The 26706-nt window shown below is 39.6% G+C and overlaps 1 protein-coding gene across 3 annotated transcripts; it reads right to left on the bottom strand.

Moving 5' to 3' along the window:
* Positions 1-1216: 1216 nt before the first annotated feature.
* LOC105917741 (HERV-H LTR-associating protein 1) lies at positions 1217-26424 on the bottom strand. Of its 3 annotated transcripts, none has more exons than XM_036131336.1 (15): positions 26101-26422; positions 25756-25850; positions 25462-25518; positions 21389-21472; positions 20984-21067; positions 20571-20654; positions 20411-20494; positions 19485-19541; positions 19142-19222; positions 17202-17234; positions 17013-17102; positions 11944-12447; positions 5369-5510; positions 3955-4037; positions 1217-1376 (listed from the first exon to the last, which is right to left on the bottom strand). In XM_036131336.1, exons 2-15 carry the CDS (start codon positions 25847-25849, stop codon positions 1333-1335), a joined length of 1521 nt encoding a protein of 506 aa, XP_035987229.1. In that variant the 5' UTR covers position 25850; positions 26101-26422; the 3' UTR covers positions 1217-1332. The 3 variants fall into 3 exon arrangements, 2 of the variants coding, with proteins under 2 accessions (XP_035987229.1, XP_035987230.1); XM_036131337.1 differs by having other exon boundaries at positions 17013-17103; positions 17209-17234; positions 26101-26421; XR_004929287.1 differs by lacking the exon at positions 1217-1376 and having other exon boundaries at positions 5369-5512; positions 26101-26424.
* Between the last annotated feature and the right edge of the window lie 282 nt (positions 26425-26706).

The raw sequence follows: 26706 nt of genomic DNA, 5'->3' as shown, positions 1-26706 counted from the left end.
CTCTTTCATCCTGCGGACCTGAAAACGGGGTCAGAGCTCATCTGTTTAGTCGTGTTTCCCTCCTAGATGAAGCCACTAGGTGGAGCCAGTCCTGCCATTACCCTCTCCTCACATAGAAAGTACTCCTGGGTCAGTGCTGCTGGGCTCTCTAACCAGAGCAGATGGCCGTTCACACCGAGCCTGGTTCCCGTTCTGCTGGAGCTTTCTTCCTGTTAAGTTGAGTTGTTTTTTTCTCTCCACTGTCGCCACATGCATTGCTTCTGTATTTTTTTTTATAACTCTTTGTCTTGGTATTGTTTATTTAACCAGCGGAACAGTCAGGTTTAACATAAGGTTATAAGGTGCAGAGGATGCTTTGTGATAAAAGTACAGAATGATGCCGTCTAGACAAACACATTAAGCTCAGTGTGTGAAAAGAAAAAATACGGATAAGTTTGACTCAGAAGGTTCAGCTGAAAGGCTGGTTATGAGTTAGTTCTCTACCTTTTAATGAATCTATAATAATTCTTGCGTTCTATTAATCCTAAATAAATCCAAATCGTGTCTCCAGATCCTGTGGGACAGCTCGCCATCAGCGGATGTTGGCAGCTATGGTGCAGGCTTCTGATGTTGGGTTTCAAATTCATCACGTTGTTTTAATCCGGTTTAATTGGAAAGTCATTTTTTAATGAAAGATAAAATCAAGACGACTGTATTTATTTCCCTGTATAGAAACTAACAGTGAGATTTAGAAAATTGTGGAAAATCCATCCCAGGGCACCAAGATGTCCAGGGCTGATTCTGATCCTTTGTTCTGTTGATCGTTAGAGAAATCAACCTGCAGTGTTAAACATCACTGAATATCTGCATCAGACGTATTTTAAACAGCCATGTGCAAGCTTTTTGAACATAAATAAAATTCAAATCACACATTTAAATGTTGTATTTAAACAGGATTTCTGGTGAGTTGAGATATTATGATGGTTACGAGTTTTACTTTAAAAGCAATTTTATTAATCTTTCAAAGTTTGGACAAAAATCTGCTGTAAGGCTTTTTAAACACCTACTGCTTCATGATGCGGGTCATTTTAAAAAGAATAACCTCTAAACTGGAACATCCAATAAAGACTACTGTTAATATGAGTAGTAATGGGGAAAAACAATTTTTTTGTATAAATTACATGGCATGTTGGTGATTAATATCCAGTTAAGAGGAGAAAACTGTAGTTTTTTTTGGGGGGGGGGGAAGCAACCACAACAGTGTGCCAGCTGTTCCAGAAGCTGTTTGGTATTCCCATCACATCCGGCCGGCCATGATGAACGGCTCTTTGTTTGCCTGCGCTTCCTGTCGGGTCACAGTTTGCTGCACATCTTGGACAGGCATCTCTGTTTCAGATCTGTGGAGGGAGGAGGAGAGAGGACGGAGGGTTAGGGCCGGGTACCCGACACCGGAGGAGGCACGTCTGTCCGCTCTGAGCTGGGAGTAACAACCTGAGCACAGGAATGAAGTTTAAAGGATCAGTCAGGGCCGACGTCTGAACAGCAACCACCTCATCCTGATAAAAGGTCCCTGCAGTCGTCTAAAGCTTCACGTTTGTCGGGTAAAATTAGAGAAGAAGCGCCAGATATGAACCTGTTTGATCCTGAACTCGTTAAGGTTTAACGAACCTGCAGGTTACCACGGTAACACTAATCGCCAGCACTTAATGACTGAACCCCTCAGAGTTTTAGAATGTTTTAACACTTTGCTTTGCAAGGACCCGCTTTAGAAAGAATGAAGCAACTTATTCAAGTTATTCAGCACTTTTCAAAGATGAAATCACAGAGTGCTTTACTCTAAAAAAAAAAAAAAAAGCATAAAACAATCAAACAACTAAAATAAATGTTTCAGACAGTGTATTCTAGAAGCCTGTTTGTCTGCTTGCTAGTTTTCAGCTTTTTAAATTTGAAAAGCTTAACTTGGTTATTAGTTGTGGTTAGGCTGTTGTTTTGCTGAGAAGCCGTTTTTATTTAATTCCCTTTTGTTTGTTGTTGCACATCGTCTCTTTTTGTAAAAAAAAAAAAAAACTTCTAAATAAACCTTTTAATTAATTTTACTAACTAGACTCTTTAATTTTATGTTGCCCCGTTCATCCAGCCAACTATGGATGTAACACCAGTTATAATCTTTTCTGTTTTAATGGTATGAAATATTAGTTAAGCAAACATTTATTTAGCAACAAACAAAGGAAGCAGCTATAAAAAAGTTTTTTTTTGTTGCAAAATTAATGTTTTACCAAATTGAAGTGTAGAGTGTGTCAAGCTAAATAAAAATTCTAGATTTAAAATTTGATGATTTGAAGTCACAATAAATCTATCATTTATTGACAGAATAAAAAAGAAAAACGTATTCCCACGTCAAAGCATCTTGGCAGAAAAAGTGCTAAAAAAGTGTCCAGCCAGAGTAACATCACATGTAGAGCTGCCAAAAAAAGATGCTAAATACAACCAAACGATGAAATAGTGATTAAATTGTTAACTGCTGAGCCATTTTTAATGTGAGGTGGATTTTTCTCTTGGCCTGGTGCTGATCAGCTGGAAATTTGTGTCAAAGTGGAAATGCTTTGTGTGCTGGAGGTTAGATATTTACTACTCACAACTTCTCATCAGAACCAGCGTGTACGGTAACCGTATTAAGTTTTTATCGTTAACGTGGAAACAGCATTCAGAGGCTGACGGCGTTTAAAAACACAGGCTTTGTTTTGGTTCAACTCATTTTTTGGAAACATCTTTATAATAAGTCTAAATGAACCTGATCCACGCAGCCTCATCAATGTCTGCTTACATTTCCCTTAAAGTTGACCTCTGACCTCAGGCTTTCTGTAGCAGTCAACGACTTCCTGCCATCACAGACCTGATTTATCCGCTGCTCAACCAGTGTGGATGTGCATTTGGCTTCATCGTCCTGTGTTAGTGCTAAACGGTGCACACCACAGCATGATCCTCCCTCCACCGTGCTCAACCGTTGGGACTTTGCTCTTTGAACAGCGGTAAAGGTTTTAACGTTTACCTGCTTCATCCAGTCCAAACCCAGCTTGGATGTTTTTTTGGGCCCATCGTCTTGTTGGAACACCTCGCATCAAAGCTCAGTTCACTAATGTTCATTTAAACGGCCATTAATCAATCACCAAGCAACACTGACAGCTGTTTTACTTATGGATGGAATCCTGGGTTTTCTCCACTTTTTAAATAGTAAAGAAAATATAATGTATCCAACTGATGAATAATCAGTTAAGAGTTAATGAGTTAAATCTGCTCTTCGTGTCGGATACAGACTTCCAGCTACATCTCAAGGTCCATTCATACTCTACGTTTGGCCTACACGTCCGTATTTCTGTCCTTACGTTCTATCCGTTGACTCCTTCATACCTCCGTCCGTTGAGGTGCGCAATAACCAATATGTCCTCTAGGTGGCAGTGCTGGGCGCCAATAATTTGTCACTGATCAAACATGGCGACGGTCCAAGACGTGATTTTGTTGGATTTGCTCCGTAAGTAAACTTTTTGTTTGTCCCTGTGCCCCGGACACGACACATCATATGTGTGTGGGTAGTTGCGGACAATCTCCGCCATTGTTTAAAGCCCAGAATTCTAACCTTCTTCGTGATTTTGTTGACATTTTGTACTACTAACTCAATAGTGCCCCCAACTTTTCCGGTAGTATTGCTCCGTATTGATCCGTTTCGTCCGTAATCGTAAGCTCCCAATTTTCGTGTCAAAATACGGACGAAATCGACGGTTAGAACGTATGAAACACTCCACACGTATCCGTATCCATCTTTGACGTGAGGTATGAATGGGCCTTTATTCAGTGCAGGTGGAGAATGCACCAATAATTAATAGTTTCCTTACCAGCCGGTCATTGTGAGTAAATACTTCAGTTTATCGCCTCTGCTTTAAGCGATGCAGCATTTTCACTCCTCTGCCGTTCACTTACTTCTGGAGAAGGAGACCCTCTTGACTCTTCGGCACACCTCGAACGTGTGCTCTTCGTACCAGAGGAAGCTGTCTTCACAGTATCTGTAGGAAGACACAGAAAACACTAAAGCATCCCCAGTCGCTCCACCTTTTCTGGCCACAATGGACACAGGAAGTCACTGAGATAACTTCCATTTATCTGAAGATAGACCTGAGGTCAGACCCTTTGCTGGTCCTCTTCTCTCTCTGCTGCCCTCTACACACCGTCTAAACTTAGAAATGAGCGAGGACTCCATATACACGTCCCTCGTCCGCCATTTATTTCGGATTTTGTTGCCGAGGTTACGGTTCCGGGAGGAAAACCCCAGCATCTCTCTCCAGCTCCTCATTACCTTGAGAAAAGAAGGCCGTCCAGCGAGTTCTGGTCCTGCCTTAGGGTTTCCTCCCTGTGGGTCAACACCCCCGAAACCCAAGCGGTCCGAAAAGCATCCAAAATGTGCCAGAACCACTTCGGTAATCTAAAATCTGACATAAGGAGGAAGCTCGTTTTATCTGCTCTCTGTCGGTCATGACCATTGGTGAGGGTTAGAGCTCCTTCTTCACCATGATAGACTGGAACAATGCTCTGCTCGCTGCAGATAAATCAAACATTGCAATTCCTAAAAAAACATGTTTGAGACCCAGCTTTGTTTTCCTTGGGCCCGTTTTACTTTTAGTTGACGGTTTCCTAGTTGGGTTCATGGTTTCTGGCCATCAACCAGGTGAATAGCTATTACAGGACTGTCTCAGAAAATTAGAATATTGTGATAAAGTTCTTTATTTTCTGTAATGCAACTAAAAAAAACATGAAATGTCATACATTCTGGATTCATTACAAATCAACTGAAATATCGCAAGCCTTTTATTGTTTTAATATCGCTGATTGGCGTACAGCTGAAGAAAACTCAAATATCCTATCTCAAAATATTAGAATATCATAAAAAGTATACTAGTAGGCTATTCAACTAATTACTTGAATCGTCTAATTAACTCGAAACACTGCAGGGTTTCCTGAGCCTTGAAAAACACTCAGCTTGGTTCAGTAAACTAAATCACAAGTATGGTAGTGGTTAAGAGACGACATAAGATTCTCACAGTAACTGGTGTACTGACCATGGCATTACTGTCCTTGATTGGCCTGCCAATTCCCCTGACCTGAACCCCATAGAGAATTTGTGGGGTATTGTGAAGAAGAAGCTGAAAGACACCAGAGCCAATAATGCAAATGAGCTAAAGGCCGCTATTATTTCCCTCAGTGGTCTAAGTTTGTGAATTTCAACCATGATCTGGTTAGAGAAGGCTTGTCCGTCAGGTTCTGCTGTTATAGATTACTTAACGAGCTTCCCCAGCAGCCTGCAGCAGTGGGATCTGGATGCAGAAAAGAGAGCAGAGACCTTTTGGCGCGCGTCATCTGGCTGAACGGTCTGCAGAGGCACTGGGAGAAGAACTTGCAGAGCTCCAGGACGCAGGGCTGCAGCTTGAGTTCGCCGACGGTCATCGCTTTGCCGCCAGGCTCCAGCCTCTTCCAGGGACAGCCTCTCAAGAGACAGAGTGAGAGGTCACTTCAGTCAGAGATGGGTCTATTCCACACATTCAGTCAGCATTTCCACGTCCTGCTCCCTCCAAACTACTTCACTATGTTCTGCCTGATGTCAGACTGAGCGCGCACATTAAAATACACCCATTATGATTCATCTGTGGAGGCTGACAGAGGTGATCAGGTTTATCTCATGTATTCATTAGGAGCTCATTAAAAAAGGAGATTTAAATGAACGTTTATGAGAAATTTATTCACAGCTTCCACATAAACTTGCTGACAAAAAATGATTTAATGCCCTGAAGTCTGGTTCAAGTTGTTTTAATCTGGTCCCCATCCAGGATGAGGAGCCGATGAGCAACAGGCACATCAGGAAGTGGCGACTAAAATATAGACTTTTGACAAGACAAAAAAAGTAACAAGAGGAACAATTTAGCATCTAAAAATTAAACATCTGCAGCATTAACTCCAGACTGTGACGGGAGCCTTTTGGGGCATTAAGAGTCTCTTCAAGGTAATTTCACACCAGCTACGTCAGATTTAAGCCCAGACTTTGACTAGGCCATTCTAAAACCTTCCTTTAATTTTATTTTTGAACTTTTACTAAGCTCAAACTGAAAGTCAAATGCCAAATTGGACCCCATCCAATCTAATAATGGCGTCTAACACATATGTAAGGCATCCTCTGAGCTTCACTCATTGTCAGATGCTCTTTTAACTTTCTGCTGGCCCTATTGCTGCCCTGATGAGGTAGTTACAACCTCTAGTTCTAGTTCTAGTTGAGTCAAATCTAACTTCATTTATAAAGCACTTAAAAACAAAATGAGGCCAAAGTGCTGTACAGCTAAAAGCAAGATAACACCAGAAGGATCAATAAAGTTCGAACGTGGAAATAATGCAGACAAACAACGTTAGAGCAACATAAAACCAAGATTAAAAACCAACAGCCTACTTAGTTAGTAAAAGCCCGAGAGCAAATCTATTTTTAAAAGAGATGTAAAATGAGCAGGAAGGATGTCAGCAGCACATCGTAGTTTAGGACCGGCTACAGTGAAGGAACGGTCAGCCACTTCCTGGCCAGGCAACACAAACCAGCTGAAATGTCTTTGAGCTGGTGTTGGGTAGTTAAGACGTTTATTTATACAGCTTTATTTTGCATAATCCCCACAAGGTTTAAGACTCGCTGACACCAAAATAAAGTACATTGCAGTAATCCAGCCGTGTGGTCACGAATGCATGGATCCCCATCTCAAAATGCTTTTTCCTGATTCATCTGAGCCCAAAGAAGCTGGACTTGATGACGGCCTTTATCTGAGTGTCAAATGTAAGCCGATCTTCCATTTTAAACAAACATTTGCTGCTGTTGGCGGCAGAAGCTTCAGCACTGACCACCAAATGCCATCACCTTGGTCTTTTTTTGGTTTAAATTCAAAGCCATCCACCCATTCAAAGCATTAAAACAAATATGAAGGGGCTCAACGAGTGGCAGACGGACTGGGCAACCATTTAAATAAAAGTGAAAAAAGATGCAGGGCTTTTGAAGAATGGACCTAAGTGGGAGCAGATAAAGTAAAAAGAAGGGGGCCTAAACCAGAACCCTGTGGAACGTCATATAAAAGAGAGACAATGGAGTCAGCTCCTGCATAAAATCATAAATATCCATCTCTGCGCCACCTGTGGACCAAATGACCCCAAGATCTGATACAGATCTGCTTTTCCAACAAGGTTATTTGAATTTGTATCTGAAAGTGGCGACGCACTGTACCAGTTACTAAAGCCAAATGTATGAGGAGTCATAAGGGACATTATTCTGAATTTGCTCTCAGCCACACAACTGAAATCTTTTATACATACTACTGAAACGCTCTCACACACACTATTCTATTTTTAAAGGTTGATTTGCATCGTTTTAATATGATCCTTTAGTCGAATTGTGATTTATTAACTGTAGCTCTATATGTTCCACCTATTATATGATATTTTTATTTATTATGTAAAAATAAAAACAACACTACTAATAATAATTTACTCCCTATTGCTGTCTGTTTTTAATATTATATAATATAACAACTTTAAGGTACATACCGCCACCTACTGTAGAAGAGTGTGTAGCTCCAAATGTTCCACCTACTATATTCTATTTTAAAAAAAGTATCATGTAAGAATAAAAACACTTTATTATTGATCCTGATTCCCTTTTATGTCCCTAATATTCTTTTAAACACCGTTCTCTTCCTGTTCCCCTTATAAATTCAGTCTTCACTGAGACAACCTCCGTTTCTAATGAAACACCATTTAGGAACACCAAGGAAATAAACTGAAAACAATTCAGTTTAATTCAGAATAATGTCCCATAGGGCCCCTCATACAAATGAGTGCATCAGCCTCTCAATTAAACTCTTGCAAGGAGCAAAGGTTTAAAGGAACAAACATTTCTGCTATACTCCCCCAAGGAACTTGATTAGCTGCACTTTAAAAACATGTTTAGCTTAACGGACAAGTGAGAATGATTTGGACAGCATTGATGGTATTCCTTTCTGGACACATGGTGAGTTTTTGTGGTTTTGGAGTAAACATCTGCAGAAATATAAAAATGTTTTATTTTAAACAATTTCTAATTTATCAGTCAACATTTATACGAAACAGTCGGCAAACTTTTAGCATATATATATATATATATATATATATATATATATATATATATATATATATATATATATATATATATATATATATATATATATATATATATATATATATAGGAGGGTAAATATTCGCTTCCCCCAAAAAAACCTCAAAGAAAAACAGCAACCCAGCAGCCTTTTCATTTTTTTTTCATTTTTTCCTGTAAAGTTCGACTGTCGGCGGTGACAAAGCAGCTCGGTCCATATTAACGCCCTGTGGCCACTTATTGCTGCCTGGTTTCACCACAGAAGGTGCAGACACATGCAGCTCACCGCCAAACGCTCATTTTTCTGCAAACTAATGACTCCGTGACAAACTGCACAGGATGCTGCGGCCCGCGGTTAGTTGCTAGGCAGAATTCAGAGAGGGAGGAGGCTGCGTGGTGGTGGTTGTTGTTGTCAACAGTGGGACTTTACCGCCATCTAGTGGTTGCGCCTGGGAACGCGCACTGGGGGAAACCATTTCAGCCAAATTAACACTAAAATTCACCAACATAAGTTAACATATTCAAGCCTTGTGTTTTTTTTTTTTTGAAGACATAAATTAAAGAAATACCAAAGAAACGTGGAGTGAAGCATTACCTGGATTACGTATGTATGTAGGCATATATATATATATATATATATATATATATATATATATATATATATATATATATATATATATATATATATATATATATATATATATATATATATATATATATATATATATATATATATATATATATATATATAGACCACTATGAATGTAAATAAGACATCATATTCCAATTCCTATTTCTTTTTGTATTTTTTCGTATTCTTTTTTGATCCATTGTATATATGAAGATTCACTGTGTATAACTGAATGGACCTTCCCTACTCTGCACCTTCTTGTATGAGCCGATGTGACGAGTGAATTTCTCCATTGTGAGATCAATAAAGCCTATCTTATCTTATCTTATCGTATTATAAATAAATAAAATAAAAAGCCTATTTGCTGTCAGGGAAAATGGCCATAAAAGCAACAAGAGCAAAACGTTGGAATGAGTGTAAAATCAACTATGCAGATATTTATTAATTACTCCTCCTTGAGAGTTGATTCTCTTCTGTAATACATCTCTGCCATGAAGGAGGGCTGCACCTCCTGTTGCCATGGCTACCGTCTCCAGCTCTGCTTCCCACATCTCCACCGCTCAAATGTTTCGCACACAAAACACACACACACACACACACACACACACACACACACACACACACACACACACAACCCTGCTCTCCTTTTCAGGGTCGAATTGAATTAGCCGCCGTTGGTGGGCCCAGAAATGACAGCAAACGGATCTCTGATGCGATTACGGCTGTTTTTTTCTGAGAGCGTGTCGCCTGTCAGAGTCAAGCAGGTCAGAGCCGCAGCATCGCGCCACTTAGCCGGGGTACACCTCCGTGTCCGATGCCTCCGGATTATGCTTCTGTTGTTATACAAGAGTCAGGCTCATTCGTCAGCGTTTTTGTTTGCTGTTTACAAACATTCAAACCATAAAAAACGGAATAAAGCGTAATAAAAAACCTTAAATCGAGTGAACTTTTACCAAAAACAGTGACATATCCAAGGAACATTTAAGATCCAACCACTGTGCAGAACATAAGTAGGCGTTGCTTGAGCTTATAAACAGAAGGCTGCTGAGATTCTGTGGGAGTTTACCACTACAGCTTTATAGATGAAACGATGCTGCTTATGAACACGTAATGATGTCCAGCCAACCAGCTCATAAAGAATGCAGATTTTGCATTTGATATCAACCGTGGAGCGGCATGACAGACTGTACTGAGACTTGTTAAAGTGGATGATGGTGCATCAAGGCTGCACAGCGCATCACCATAATCTATGACGGATAGAAAGGTGGCTCCCATTTTATTCGCTGAAAATGGGAAACATAACATATAAAATAAGATTCAGTCCTTGATTTAATTTTTTTGACTGAAGTAGCGATATTTACATTAAGTATGAGCTTTTCATCGATCAATACGCCTGGATACTTATAGCATGACACCCTATTCAGTCAATGCACCATCAACTTTGAGGATTTTAGAGCTTCTACTGGCTTTGCTGTAAAGTGAGCAGATGTGTAGATGATTGTGTCATCAGCATATAAAGTAATTTTAGCCTAAATATTTTTGGGATATCGATAGGAGCCAAAATGCAACCTTGGGACTGAAGTCCAATTTATGGCCTTGGTCAAACCGAGCCCAACTTTTTTTATATAATTTTCAAGTCATTTAGGAGCCTTTGATCTAATAGCAGAATTCAAGAGTAAGTTCAGAAGCAGTTGATGATCAACTGAATCAAATCTTTATATAAATAATGCAGCACAACGTCCTGATGCGTCTCAATAATCCCGGTAGGGAAAAAAGAAGGTTGAATAGGTCCTTGTGGCGGGTTCTTCTTTGTTTAATGGTTTCATCTGTTCTCCTAGAGACTTCAGTCTGAGGAGTTTCAGGTAAACTCAACCTTAGTTGATTAACAAGTTTAAGTGTGACAATCAAAACTGGCTGCTCGCATGAAAAAGAGGACAAGGAACCTATCGTTGTTGCTCTGATGGTCACTAATTGTTCGAAGGGTGGGGGACAGTCATGGTCGCAGTAACAGCATTGTTAGAGGCCTAAAATAAAACAACTGGACTTCTAGTCTGAAGCTGAAGATGTTTCGCTCCCCATCCAGGAAGCTTTCTCAGTTCAAAATGTCTGGAGTGGCCAAACCGCCTCCTTCTAACCTCACACCACAGAAAAGGAAAGCTATAACATCTCTTAGCCAGGACCAAAGTGTCACCATCGTACCAGCTGACAATGGAAGTGTGTGGACGACACTTGGGTCAAAGTCCAGGCAGAAGAAGTAGAAGCTTTAACCAGACACATTAACTAAATGGATATATATATGGAAGTATTGCTCCTCCTACTTGAGTAACGTTTCTGGCTACTCTACCTGCTGTGAGTAACTTCATGAATAAAGAACTGACTTGTTTTAACCAAAAATGCACCAGAGAGACAAAAACCTCGAGTTTATGTTAAAGTGAGACTTATTATTTTTACACAAGCTTTGTTATTTATTTGTTATTTTCTACCTGATGAACTCATTCAGCCATTTGGAGGTCAGACGAACGTACAATAAACAGTAAATATCGTTACTGGAAGTACTTTGCACTGATCTAACATACTTCAGATACATTACCTGCTCTAAGTTTTGTTTTCAAGTTTAATGTTGAAAAACAATAATTTTACAAAGGTGTTTATTTTATTTTTAGTATTTAGTGCATCTTTTGCCCTTGAAATACCAGAAGTTGGACATAACCTTGTATTTTGTTTTCTGTTCGATTTCATAACTTTTTAATATTAAATCATCAGCTATGATTAGTTACTCAGTACTTGAGTAATCTTCTGACTGAATACTTTTTTACTTTTACTTGAGTAATTTCTTGGCTGACAACTTTTTACTTTAACTTGAGTAAAAATATGTTGAAGTTTCACTATTCTTACTATTAAATGCGTGTAAACCCCAGAATACGAGCTGAAGTTAAATCATACGTTTGTTCTTCATTTATGATCCTATAGCCATTGAAATCTGAGTGTGGAAACAAAAGATTGTGACGTAAAAATTGGATTTAAATACGCCCTCCTACCAAAGCAAACCTCCTCTTTCATCTATTCAGAACACTAATAAAACTATTTTTCCCCATTTAAATTAAGCCTTACAGTAGCAATTAGCATTTACCAGGTTTCTCGGTTTCTCTGTACCCGCTGGATGCCGTCGCTCTGCTTGGAGTCGTCTCTATAAGTTCTTCTGCTGGTCGGGTAGATGAAGGCCTCATAGAGGTTGTGTGTAGAGGCGTTTCTCTTGAAGATGTTCTCGTTTCGACCAGATTCATCAGTGCTGAGAGCGCTGTTGTGGCTGTAGGAGGTGGGAGGGTGAGCCGAGGGCCGGCGGTCGTAGCAGTCTGCACCCTAACGGCGGTGGTTGGTCGTCTCGTTGTTCTGGCTGACGTCTGAGATCCAGTTCCAGCTGCTGGCGTTGTGGCAGCTTGTGTCGTTCTGCCCTCTGGAGTTGTGGATCTGTGGCTGGTCCAGGAATTTGCCGTCTCCGGTCTTCGGACAGTAGATGGACTTTCTCCAGTGATACCTGGGAGCACGGAGTATGTTGGATACTGAGGTGTGGCGACCGTCTCAGATGCCGTGACCTTTAAAGTTGTTGAAGATGTTCTGCTTAGATGTGATGAAGCTGAAAAAAAAGTGGGGCAAACAACGTCAGCGCGGCACATTATCAGATTTATCTCCACTTAGAAAGGGGAAACATTTATATAATATTTAAAGTATCTAAAGCAAACATGAATAACATTGGACTTGAAAGTTAGAAGATCAAACTATGTCCTGATCATTGTGTCATATGTGACTGAACCCAATCTCTCAATACCATTCATTCTTGGAAGAATTGAAATGTTTGGGAACCTCTCAGGCTGTCGTATAAACAAGACCAAAAGTACATCACAATCCATCCTTCAAACAAATCCAACAATCCAACAAATTCCCTCAAGTACGAAGGTTACAAGAACCTTTTCTGCTCTTATGCAGTCAAACTTTCTACCATCACCAGATCAACTTAGAAACTAAATTCAGTTTAGGAAAACTTTGCTATTGAGTTGACTTGGGAGGATGAAGGCCACAAAAACTATAATTAATTACATACTTACATCTAAATTTAACGGGGATCCATCCCTCCCAAACATCATAATGTATCACTAGGCATGCGTTTTTAAAAGTAAAGATTTCTTCACCTCTATTTCCAACATCCCTCCCACCGGGTTAGCTGTAGAAGTGAAAGATTGTGTCCCATATTCCCCGCTGCCCTGGTGTTTTTGATAAAATTTGTGTAGTCAAAATCCAACAATATACAATTTAATCTGTATTGGGGAGCAAATTAAATCAGATTTCTCTCACAATTCAATCTTTATTTCAATGCCAATTGTAAAAAATCCATCCTTAGACCCTATTATAATTATTTATCTTGATTTGACTTTGTGATTGAACCAGAATAGGACTACATTGCATTCTTGACCTTTAAGACATGTATAAATCAGGGATTATGTACAAAAAAAACAGGCTTTGAAATAGAACCACAGACAATAAATGATAAATGTTTAAACTGATCTCCATATAAAGACAAATTAATCCCTAATATATACAACAAACTACTACCTCTCCCTCCTCTAATAAGTATAAAGCCAGCTGGGAGAAGGACATGGGTATTAAAATTCCTGAGCACATTTAGAAAGAATCTTATAAATGTATTCCAAAAAAAAGGTAAAAAACAAAGCAACTGGACTTGTTTTCCGTAGTTGAAAACAAGTCCAGTTGCTTTGTTTTTTACCTTTTTTTTGGAATGACCATGACCTGGATGACTGAGAATCTTCACCAGCTTATAAATGTATACACTCCTGTTCCAATAAACCCGAAAATGTCTGATACAATTAAAAGTTATACATACACTCCTTTGTTCAAACTATTTATCATGTTTTTACGAATGCATCACCAGCTTGTTAAATGTCGGTCCTGCACCGCAGCACTCTTTCATGGCTTTTATACTAACCCTAAGGTTGCCATGTATTGGTCTGATGTGTTTAGTATATTTTCAGTCTTGCACTGCCACCAGAACTTTATCAGTCATTCTAGGCACATCTCACTTATCAAGAAAGTTTACTTCAGCACAGTGTTATGAAAAAATATGATTACTTGTTTTATTAATCAGGCATTTTAATGGAAAACAATAAGAGGTATCTTTTAATCCCTAAACTATGTCTTGGAGGAAAGTGGGGGTTGCCCCTCTGAGGGAGAAAAGGTACAGCTCACAGGGTGTTTGTTTTAAGGTCTGAAAGCTATTTTATGGTTCTTGAGGTCATCTGGGTGCTAAATCAGCCTTACTTCATGAAGACTTTGTAGAGAATACTCTCCTTGTTTTGGGAGCAGATAGGACCTGGAGCTTCAATGTCTGCGCCCACAACACCCCCAAACTAATCGGGAGGGGCTAGTCAGTCTATTAAAAAGATGGGTTTGCGGATATGAGGGCAGACATAGAGCTTACAATGGCTGGGGAGAAGGACGTCGGTAACATACTGAAACTAATTCTGTTTAGAATTCCAAATAAAATAAATGTGCATATTTTAAATGTTTGTCTCTGATAATTGTTTCTCCTTTACTACAAAATCTTGAACCGGGGTACAACGGGCCGTGAGGAATGGACATGAGCGGGCCCCATTTTAAAATCTTAAAAACAGCGAAAGCTTATTTTTTTACTCTCTTATCACTGCGACAAAGGACCAGCAGTACCTGCTGCTAAAATGCAGTTCAGATGTTTTCTGAAGGACAATCTGTGACCGTTTCAGAGCATTTGGCAACATTTTACAGAGTTTGTACAATCAGTGTCTGTATGAACACCTAGCATATATGTGGGTACATTTAATCTCAAACGCTGCATTGTTTATATCCCTATAGGTTGTTTAGTTGTTTATTTTTTATTTTTCAACAACACAAAAACTCTGGAGCCCCGTCTTTTAATTTGTAAACTAAAAGAAGTTTAATATAAAATGTTCAATAAAAACTTTATGATTAGAACTATTTCCTGTTTTTCATGAGGACATAATAATCCAGATTTAGCCACAGGGAAATTACAGTTTTGTTCACGGAAATGACTTTCATTTATTCCCAGGCTTGTTGTTGCTCGAGTTCTGCTTTGTAGGGAATCAGTTAATCATTCAGGAAAAATATTCTGGGTTACACTGCATACTACTACTATATTGCTAGCGCTTTCCTGGAAGTTATCAGTTGTGCTCCTGAAGTTTTTGCACGTCATTCCCTGGACTTAGTAGATACTTGGCCCAGACTTTCCTGGAAGCTTTTTGTAAATCTCTTCTGGAACTAACTGGGCAATTTCCAGGACCTTACTAGTCACTCTACTGCAACTTATAAGAAACTTAATAGAACCAGACTATCTTTATAATTAGTTACTTTCTTTGAACTTACCAAGCATTTTCTTGGCTTTTACACCATAATTTTCTGTAACTCTCCTAACTTTTCTGTTACTTTCCAATTCCTTGCTATATACTTTAAAGAACCCGAGTGCAATTCGACCATAACTGTTACCTTATACATTCCATCAAGGTCCTGGAAAGCACCCATGAAGTTATGGAAAGGAATTTACTGGGTTCTTCAAAAGCAAGCAGTAAGTCCCATAAAGGTTTGACAGCGGTATTATGCAAGTTCTGAAAAATGACCATTAAGTTCAGGGAGAGTACTTGGTCGAAAAGTCCTGGAAAGTCACCAATAAGCGCAATGAATGTTTCAACCAATTACTCATGTTGAAGGAAAGGAAAGGACTCAAAACTGCACCAAAGAACCAAAGGGACTGACTCTGAATCCCAGGATGAACAGTTCTCATATACAGCTCCCAGGAAGGAGCTGGACATCTTGGAGCTACAAACTACAAACTCTGGCATGCAGCAGTTCTCTTCTTTTTGTACGCAGCTCTTCAGGCTGCCTAGGCAGGGCATGAGCATGAACATTTAGATCTTGCCGGCTGAGTAAAATACTGCATCTTCTAAGAAACGTTGCATCTAAAATAAGTACAATCTGCTATTGATGTCCCCGGTGACTGTAGGCCCCGAAAAGGACTAGCTGCTTGAGCTCCTACAGAAGGAATCTGAGAGAATTATTGATTCCTTGATATGAGAGCGTCCCTAATGATATTAGCAAAGCGGATTACTCTACTGCCTGAAGAAGACTGCATCAAAACTGCAACCCTGTAGGCTGCCATGTGTGCCAATACAAACAGATGCTTTCCCCAGCTTCCACATCTTCTCCGTTCCAACCACGCAAATCACTGGTCCTATCAGCCTTGCAGCCTTGATGCTGCAAGGTGAAGCTGAGAGTAAATGTCACTTTACTCCTAAAACGTCAAGCTATTCCATTTTGTTTTTATCTTATCTCCTCTCACTAACTTACAGAAAATGTTTCCACGTAGTTCTTATGAGCATGCTAAATTGTGTCTCCGTTCGACCAGCTAATGCTAAAGCTAGAGGCTCTGCCAGTGCCAAGACAGCCGCCGCCGTTAGCTCTGCAGTTTACCACACAGCTCGTTCTGTTCGCACGGCAATTGTCCGCCAGCGCTCAGACACATATTCATATTTCAATTAACGGTTCTTGAAGGTACTAATGGGTCCTGGGTAGGTTCCTAAATAGTGCAACCATCTTGTTTGTTCTCTTTGGTGATCAGCTGAGCGGCTAATTCAGGATGTGATATCACGCCTGCCGCCCAACGGCAAAATTGTGAATCTGCTTTAAGCCGCCATCTTGGTAGTCCATCACGTCTTGTTATGGCTTGTTGACAACATTAAGAATCAATTGTCCAAAAGTTTTTTATCTTTAATTCGGCAAATTAGTCCCTTTCTTGCTTTTTTCTGCGTCTTTCCTCTGAGAGGCAGTTTAAAGTCCCCTATTTATCCAATCTGCAATTAACTTTCTAAACAGGTCATCATAGTTACGTCGCCTTTTATTTGTTTCTCTTCGGTTTGATTTTCTTGCGTGAATGTGGGTTGTACATTTCCTTTTATCCATCAGAGATGTTTTTGATTTAAAAAGCTGCAGTAAATACTGGGAAACATTTGTTTGAATTAGAAAAATAACAGCCATTTATTGAGAAACAAATTTATGCAGATATTTCCTTTTTAGTGATATATTTGAATGCTTTTAGTAGTCGTAGATAACTAGACTGACTTAACCACTAGGAACACTCACCAATGGCAGTAGAGGAGACTTGGCTGGTCAACATGGAGCTTGTCCCAGATGGAGAGGCATGACTCAGGTTTGTGGGCAGTTGGTTCCATTCTGAGGTTTAAAATTAGCATTTGGATCAGAGAGCTGAACAGCTAATGGCTCGCTGATGACTGCACATTTTAAGTCTTAAAAAGGTAAAAATGTACTCACCAATGGGAAGTCGAACAAAGGAGATGTTAGTCACTAGAAAAGAATAGTTCAGTAAGTTTCAGTTCATGAATTTGTAAGAGCATTACTGGTTCAGTTCTAAATGAAATACAGTAAAACAAAGCTAATATTTTATATCTTATTTTTTGCTAGGGTACAGAAATATAATAACAGGATGTCGTTAATTAATGTAATTTATTGTCAGTGAAAAAGAGCTAAAATAATTAATTGATTAATGTCAAATAGGAATATGGAACATCCAGTATTAATTTAGCATTTTAGCAACAACAAAACAGTCTTTAACACCTAGCTTAAAGACTGTTTGTTAGCATAAGCTAAAAACATTATGCACCTCCCCAATCTCAGACATAGCAACAGAGAAATCTTTAACAAGCATCTCTATGTTTTATAATGATACACTTTCTGCTAAAACATGAATGTGTTTTATATTATGCAGATTTACTCTGCTCTAAACCAGGAAATGTTCATATGCTAGCCTTCTATGCTAGCCTAGTCTTGATTGCTTCAGTTTTTGACTAAGGCAACATGAGTAGTTGCCTTGAGAGGCATTCAAAAAAGGAGGCCACAAAAGCACCAGATTAAAAACAAAAATAAACAAAATAACAAATTACATTTTGACAAGTTTTCTAATGCCTTCATATATGTGCCGTAACTGGAGAGCTGGCACTCCCCGCTTGCTGAGGCTGTTTTAGGTCATTTGTGTGGGACTCCACTGCATTTTATCCCACCCTAGAACCTAGATCAGGGGTGTGTAAACTTTTTGACGTGGAAAAATTAAAAAGTAATCCAGGGCCGAAGAAATTTATAAAAATAATCTACAAAAATTATGAGAAATTACTTTTTACCCGCTCTACAGAATATGATTATTTTAACTGAACAGATCAGGAAAGGGATGTAAGGCACTGTAGATCCAAAGTTAAAAGCGGGTTTTAACTTTAACTTTATCAAAAGATGGTCACTCAGTTTGTAAATTATGTTAGACTCTGTAAAAAAAATTAACTAATTAAAAACATATAAAAATAAACAGAATTTTAAATCAGGCAATATATGAAAAGGTTCTGGGTCAGTATGTTTTTGAAAACATTTGCCTGTATTTAGCTAATTCCAATAAATTATTTCAAAACAGCTTTTAAATAGATGTAGTCCTATTATATTATATATTACTATGAAATTAAAGAGAATGTAAAAAGTGTAGTTATTAAAAGATGAATACATTGTGATGTACCCAACATTTTTAGTTGTAAGATCTTAACCTATTTAACTTGGCTAACTTATTTGGCTTTTTTAGCTAAATAATATTAACAAGCTTATTATTAAAACCTGTTATTATAATAACAAGTTATAATAACATGTTACTATGTACTATAGGCAGTCTATAATGTACATTTAGATAATTTCAGCTACCTAAAATTATCTAAATGTACATTTCAGCGTACAACAAATTGCAGCAACTGTTAACTGTTTTAGAAGAATTTTACTAATGAGTTTACAGTTTTATGGCGCTGTTCAAGGCATGGTTGATCTTCTAAAACTATATTGAAAAAAGAGAAAATACATGAGTCAAATTATTCAGGACAAATTTAGAAAAAAGTAAACTGTTAAGCTGTAAAGCCTTGATTTACATCCATCACACCAAGTAATCCACATTTAGATTTATTTTTCCTTTTCTTAATTCTTTTGTTTGTTTGGCAAACATTTTTAAGAATGACCCTGAAAGGCTAAAAGGATTAAATTGTGTTTTTCTTGCTAGGGTCACAGATATTATTCTAGTGTGTGGGATGAATGATGATTGTGCAACCAGCAGATGGCAGCTTTACCTGGATGCAGGTCTACATGATCTAGTTGCTGTAAAACCTGATATTCTTTTTATTTCCAATAGTTTTCAGCTACTGGATACAAGTTTTCTAGCAGCTTTAAGAAACCTTTGTGCGGTCCTTCCACAATGGTCTGGTTGAACAGTGGAGTGACGGAGCCGACATCCCACAACCCGGACACCTCTCTGCCTGGACAAAAAGCAGGTTTAATCAGACAAACAGCTCCATCACTATTCATGTCCTTCACATAAACACTAAAATTAATGTAAAATCCTTTAATAAAACATTATGGTGAGTATAATACATATTTCTCCCCCTCATCTTAATGTTCCTGTTAAATCTTTACTTTTCCACAAACATAAAGCAGAGACTTTTAAAGGGTGACATGGAAGCAAACAGCTTAAAATGAGAGATTATTTCTGATCTGGTGTAAATTAAACCGGTTACCTACCCATCTTCCCGGCCATCACACAGATGTAAATGCAGTTGGAGTTGTTCCTTTGACTGACTGAGACACAAACACAGGACACAACGTTAAATACAATAACGTGTTAAAGTTTGACGTCGTGGCTGAAAGTTCTGGATGCAAATATTGGACTCAGTATCTTTCCACGATAAACAAAACCTTTTCAGGAGCTTAGAAACATTGTTCTCTGCAGACATGAGTCAATATTCTCAACATTGATGCATCTTTATAGCTCCTGTATTTATTATTCCTGTCTTCTTAGTGTGTCGTTGATCTTGTTTCTCACCTGCTGTTCGAGAACTGACACGCCCAAATTTCAGATAGATAGATAGATAGATAGATAGATAGATAGATAGATAGATAGATAGATAGATAGATAGATAGATAGATAGATAGATAGATAGATAGATAGATAGATAGATAGATAGATAGATAGATAGATAGATAGATAGATAGATAGATAGATAGATAGATAGATAGATAGATAGACATGAAGTCTGCAATGAAACCTATAATATTATAAAAAGGAACAGTGACGAAAAATAGAACTAGATAAGATAAGATAGGCTTTATTGATCTCACACGTGAGGCAGATTTGATGCAAAGCAAAAATGGACCATCACTTCTTTAAGTGTAATGGTCACTAATGGTAGTGATGGCAGAAGACGAGAATTTCAATATGCCTGTGGCTCTTTTATAGCATTCGGTCTAATGAATAGACGAGAAATGGAAGTACAGACATGATGCAAAAGTTGCATGAAATGATTAATCTTTGTGATTAATCTGCATCTGATCCCTCTGCACAATAACAGCTGGACTGTGAACCTTTTTGTCAAACACGTCTGTGTCCCCCCCAGCAACCGTTTGCAGCGACGGAGGCGTTTCGTTTTACTTCGACAGGAAGCACCTACCTGACAGAATGGAGGAGGATTTAAACAGCTCATGTAGGTAACTTGATGAGTTTCCCATCACATCCAAAAGAATGGCTGTAAAGTCTGAGAATACACAGGTTAGAATAAGACTCACAGGAAGATCTGCTTTGGACTTTCAGGGAGGAGAGATGATTCTTACCGGTTAGGTCGTTTGTCTCGTTAGTGACACAGTAGCAGAACCGCCTCCTGAACAGGCTGCTTTCTAAACCTTTAATGCTGGAAACTACAAAACGCAGTAAAATAAAGAGAGGTAAAACAGCCCAGAGTCCATTTAAACTGCATTTTCTCATCTATTCAGCTGTTTTTATGTTTCTGATTCCTCAATAATGCATAAAACAACAATTCCTATCCTCCAGATAAACTGGTCTAAAGATTTAACTGTAGTTATAACACATCACCACCACTAGGTGGCAATATTTCCAAATGCACGAGTCGGAGCTTCCACCTTTACCTACACCTGTGCTGCAATAAATACTTTCAGGAATAAATAAATAAAGAAATGCTTTCAGGGTTTTCTGGTGAAGCGGAGGTTTGTAAGGAGATCATATTTACTGTTGTAGACCAACAAGGTGAGTTTATGGAGATCCAGGGAGCTGTAGGAGGTCACACTGAGCAGAGAGAAGAGCTGCCGGGAGCCTGAAACGCACATTTCTGCATTACACCACCATCATTATCATAAAGAGAAATACTAAAACAAATTCAGTGGATCGTTGCCGTTCCTTAAGAAGCTAATTTAAATCCAGTGTTTGCTTTTTTTAAACCTTGCCTTTCATCACAATCAGATTTTCAAATTTCCCCAGAACCAGCAGAATCCATTTCCACTGAGCTAAACCTGAAGGGATCACACATTTGAAGCAGCGCAGCCTACAGTTTGACCTCTGCGGGACAAAGGCAGAGGCCGGCGACAGATTTAGAGCCCAGCGCGTGGCGGTACACAGTGATGCTGTGACAACTTACCAGATTGGCTGGAATTTATTAAAGTATTGACCAGCGGAGTGAGGTCGATGGCCGTGGGGTCGATGATGTTCTCCGCTGGGATTTCTGCGGAGTAAAAACAAAGAGCGAAATCAGATGGCAATCATTCTGGGTTTTATTGCCAGAATCAGCAGAATGAGAAGAAAAAGTGAAAATTAGTCCCACGGTGGCAGGTTATCTAAACGACACCAACAGAAAGCTATAGAGACACGAGGTTCTGTCCACTTTTAATTAATTCTATCATTATTTCTTTACTTTGAAGGCTCCCGTGAATGTCTAAACACAATGGAGTATTTGACTTTTGTGTCTCAGAAAAAGCTATTTAATCATGTCTTTGATTACTAAAGCTGTTTTTTTTAGTGACTTAAAGGCTGCTTTCTGATCCATACAAGGTTCTTTCCTTGTGGGTTCCCAAAGGAACTCTGTATGTTTTAGAAAAGTACTCCAAATTCCAAAAAAACCAAAAAAACATCATATAACAATCTGAAAATTACCTTTTATGTTTAGGGAAATTACCCTAACATTCTAGAAATATAGAACATAGAACCTGATATTCAGCCTGAACACTTCATGAAGAGAACTGACTGGTAGACGGCTAGGACTGAGGTCCAGAGTACAGACCAGGTGTCCGACGGGCGCAAGGCGAGGAAAGAGGAATCCAGGAAGCAGAGTTAGATCAGCAAACCTGGCAAGGACCGCTGGACCTTTACTCACTTTAAAGCTGTGTTCACATTGAACACAAATGTGTCAGGCCAAGCGACAGAATTACATGATATCCCTGTGCAGCACAGGTGCGGCACAGGTGGAGCACAGGTGCAGCACAGGAGCAGCACAGGAGTGGCACAGGTGGAGCACAGGTGGAGCACAGGTGCGGCACAGGTGGAGCACAGGTGCGGCACAGGAGCAGCACAGGAGTGGCACAGGAGCAGCACAGGTGGAGCACAGGTGCAGCACAGGTGCAGCACAGGTGCAGCACAGGAGCAGCACAGGTGCAGCACAGGTGCAGCACAGGTGCAGCACAGGAGCAGCACAGGAGCAGCACAGGTGCAGCACAGGTGCAGCACAGGAGCAGCACAGGTGCAGCACAGCAAAGCCACAGAGGCAATTCCAGCAATGCAAAACACACGATTTTGGCAATCAAAGCAAAGCCAGAGCGACACGAAACCTGCAAAGCCACAGTTACTGGAGTTGAAAAAGGCTGAACCCTTGTTTCTTGTCGCGTCTCGACAACCAATCAGGAACTAGATGTGACGTGGGATGAAGGGCTGCAGCGGAGACAAAGTTTTCGTTGGACATGGAAGACAAGCTGACAGCAGCGGTCTGCGGTCGGTCTGAGCCGTATGACTCAACCAGTTATTGCTACCCAGACAAATCCAGAACGGACCAAACCTGAAGAAAAGAGGGAGGAGACTAGAGAGGCTGTGGGGGGAAGAAATCGAAAATGTTCGGAGAGACGACATTGCACACTTTGTATTTCACTTTTGGAAGGCTGTAGGCCCGGATCTGACTCACATCACCAATGTGTGTTTCTGTCACGTAAAGACGTTGGAGTTAAAGGCTGTCCGAATTTAGCACAGCAGCCTGAAGCTCCTCTCTTCCCCACGATGGAGTTCTGACTGTTGACCCCATGAAAGGTCCGAGGAACAGGAGCTAGAAGCTGTTATTCAGCCCACGCTGAGGACACATCGGCTGTCTGACCAAGTCTGTCTCTGCCTGCTGCACCTTGCCTGCATCATCTGAGCAAGTCGGTCTCTTTCTGCACCATCTGGTCATCTACCTGTTCCTGCCATCATCACCTGGTCAGCTGGCTCAGTCATCAGCCATTCCTGACCGTCTCTTCTGCCACCGTTCACCTGTTTTTACAATAAACCTTTGAAACACTACACTGTGTTGGGTTTGATTGCTGGAGGTTTTTCCTTCCTGTTAATGGGGAGTTTTTCTTTCCACTGTCGCTTCATGCTTGCTCAGTATGAGGGATTGCTGCAAAGCCATGGACAATGCAGACGATTCTCCCTGTAGCTCTACGGTTCCCCAGGAGTGAATGCTGCTTTTTGGGGTTTTAGATGCAATCAACTGGTTTCCTTATATAGGAAACTTTTGACCAATCTGTATAATATGATTCAATTTGACTTTGTAAAGTGCCTTGAGATGACATGTTTCATGAATTGGCGCTATATAAATAAAATGTAATTGAATTGAATTGATTAACGGGTTCACCGCGTACAATCATTACACGTACTGCAGGTTACAGAAAGTAACCTTTCCCTCAAGGAAAGCACCATGTATCTTCCAATAGAGGTTTTAGGTCCTGGAAAGTACCAGAATAATTAAGAAAGTTCTGAAAAGCATCCAGTAAGTGTAATATTCGGTCTTGGTTGCTGTTTATGATTCGGTTAAGTTAGAATTTTCATGCCTTACGTTTACTTTGTGTTTTAAGCTCTGAAGTCCGGTTTAGCCTGTTTATTTTATATTCTGTTCTGGTTCTCGTTTATTGGTTGGTTAAGTATTTTCCTGCCTCTTGGTTTATTTGCGTTCTAGATTATTGAGTTCTGTTTAGCCTGCTGATTATTTTCATTATCTGTTTTCCGTATTAGTTCTGATTTTAGTTCTGCGATTTGTTTTCACTATTGTCCTTGGATTTTGGTTTATTCTCCAGCTCCTGTCAGTTCCGCAATTGCTTCCACCTTTGGTTAATTAGTTTTTCACTCCGCTCACCTGTTTGTCTGTTTATTTAAGCCTCAACCCCTCCTGAGCTAGTTGTCGGTTCGTCTCTCATTCATTCACGCACGCTCCATCCCGTCATTCCCCTGAGTGCATCCTCTGTTTTTGGTCCCGTCTCTGGTAAGAGCTCCCAGCACCTTGGTTCTGTTTTATTGACCCTGTTCTGTCTGTTTTTGCCCAGTTCTGTCCGCCTGCCCCCGTACAAGTGTTGCCTGAATGTTTGCCTTACCTACCATTGGATTCTGTTCTGTTTGCCTGTCTGTTCCCCACTCCTCATCATCCCTCAAATAAATCAGTTAACAACATAGCAGTGTTTTGGTTGAATTCCGGGTTCACCTCCAAGCCAGATCATTACAGTAAGTTCCTGAAAACACCTATGAGAGCCAGAAAAGGACCAATAAAACCAGGATATTCCCCAAAGTCCCCTTTAAATTCCAAAGCACAGCCTAAAAGTTCTGGAAATGTAAAAAAAAGTCACGTGTCATCTCGAGCACCTTTCAAGTACACTGTGAGCTCCTGTAAGACATGTTTAAGTTCTCATAAGTACACCATAAACTGCAGATAAACACCACAACATGCAATAAGTACCATGTTGGTTCTCTAAGCATCCAGAAAACACTAGAGGTTTTGGAGAAACCCAAAATCACCTGCAAGTTTTGAAAATTAAACTGTGACTTATAGATAAAATAAAAAACAAGATGTCTGAAAATTTGTCTAAACTCCATAAAGTACCAAAAGCAGGCTGTGAGCTCTGCAGACCAAACGGGGAGTTTTGAATAAGGACTCATAAGTCCTCAAGATTACTGTAGGTTCTACAAAGTATTACACAACAAAGCTCTGAAAAGCGCTAATGTACAGTATTATTAGTGCATTTCAGAGCTTGCATACTGCTCTAGAACATTCAGATTCTAGGCACTTTAGAACATTCTACAAAGTACTACCAAGTTATGCAAACATACCCAAGAAGTGTACGTTCCTCAAAGTATGCCGTCAGCTCTAAAAAGGATGGTTCACGCTCTAGAAAGTATCCTAATGGCTGTAGAAAGTACTTTGTATGCATCAGGAAATTTGCCTGTGACTCCATTATGTCTGGCTAACCCATGTTCTCATACTTGTCAGCAACATTGTTAAGGGAGATTAAATGTTTCCCAGAAACTGAACAGAAAATCATGTGAAATTTATTTTCTGTAAAAAAGAGATAATGGAGAATCTCTTTTTTAGATTTATAATGGCTTATATCAGCCATTATAACTCGTTGGATTGTAACAATTAATTCATTTTGAGGTTTACCAGAGAAAATGTAAAATGAAGTGTGTTTGAAACAGAGAGAATACCTGTGAAATTGTTGAAGTTTCTCCTGTGCCTCTCTTCTTGCAACCTGCTTCTTAATTCTGTTCATCAGACCACAATTTTTTTTTATTACATTTTTGAAGTAATTCTTATATTACAGACGTCAAATACATTCCAGTAAACACAAGAGCTATGTTAGAATGTCACACCTTTTAGCTCCTGTCACATAAACGTAAAATACTCTAAAAAATACTGTAATTTGGACAAATAAAGACAAACTATGCTGAAATGTGTTCCTGCTTGTAATGAATAAAGCGCAGAAGCTCCAGTTGACCAACCTTGGCTGAAATGCATGAAGAGAAAAGCAGCAGAAACACAGATTATAAAGCAGAAGCGAGGATGCTGCAGACAACTCTGTAAACCTGCCATCATCCTGCAGAGACCATAAACCACACAGGCTGCATCAGAATGTGAAATAAAGGTTAAATACAACTTTAACAAGCTGCTTTAAAACAGTAACATGAGTCCCCCTGATAAAAAGTTCACTTTCCAACTCCCCCTTCTTACTTTCTGTCCTCGGTTTACATTTCTCTGTTTTTATTCAGGCCAAGTTTTTGTTGTTTTTTTGCATTTCTCTACCCGTGGAATTTCCTAAAGGAAAAATCAGAATACGTTGATCTTACCCTGCGTTTCAGCTGTGCATGGCTGTGCAGACGGACGAATGAGACCTTCAGCGCTTTTCCCCGTGTGGCACGCACACCGGCGGTCAGACGAGGGTTAAACTGGGCCTGTTTTCTCCCCTCTGGACGGCAGCTGTTGGCAGCAGGCCGGCAGCTTGTAGAGCTCAGCACAGAAATAAAATCAGTGTGAGGCTGCATGCTGGACACTGATCCTTCACCACCTGCAACGGCTCGCTGTAAAAAATATCAGTCCTCCGGGGGAAACCTGTGCGTCACTTTGGTGGAAAGCAACGATGCACGATGCTGCAAAGATCCGAAACAGAAGCTACAAACTAACACAGACAACAACAGAAATAAAAGTATAGAAATAAAAGTACAGATTAGATTAAATGTGCTTTTATTGAGTTTGACTGCAGACAAACTGAAGTACATGTTTAAGTAAAACAAACAAGTTCCTCTGATCCTTCATGTGTAATCACCAACTGAACGGGTAAAAGGTCCAGAACAAAATCTGAACTGATAAACTGCAGTAACAGAAATAAAATGAGGGGAAAAAAACTGCATGGATGTAAATAATTTACATTTCCCACATATAATTTAGAGGCTGGA

The sequence above is a fragment of the Fundulus heteroclitus genome, unplaced genomic scaffold, assembly GCF_011125445.2.
Source record: "Fundulus heteroclitus isolate FHET01 unplaced genomic scaffold, MU-UCD_Fhet_4.1 scaffold_42, whole genome shotgun sequence".
NCBI classification, from domain to species: Eukaryota; Metazoa; Chordata; class Actinopteri; order Cyprinodontiformes; family Fundulidae; genus Fundulus; species Fundulus heteroclitus.
The sequence above is the reverse complement of the archived record's forward strand: the minus strand, read 5'-3'. Positions and strand labels throughout refer to the sequence as shown.

Bases quoted from the DNA above. Each gene is read 5' to 3' on its own strand.
- LOC105917741 (XM_036131336.1), bottom strand. From the start codon at position 25,849: ATGATGGCAGGTTTACAGAGTTGTCTGCAGCATCCTCGCTTCTGCTTT. The intron at 19,542-20,410 runs GTAGGTGCTTCC...TTTGTGTCTCAG, and splicing joins ATCCTCCTCCATTCTGTCAG to TCAGTCAAAGGAACAACTCC. The intron at 1,377-3,954 runs GTAAGTGAACGG...CTCCCTCCACAG, and splicing joins GAGGGTCTCCTTCTCCAGAA to ATCTGAAACAGAGATGCCTG.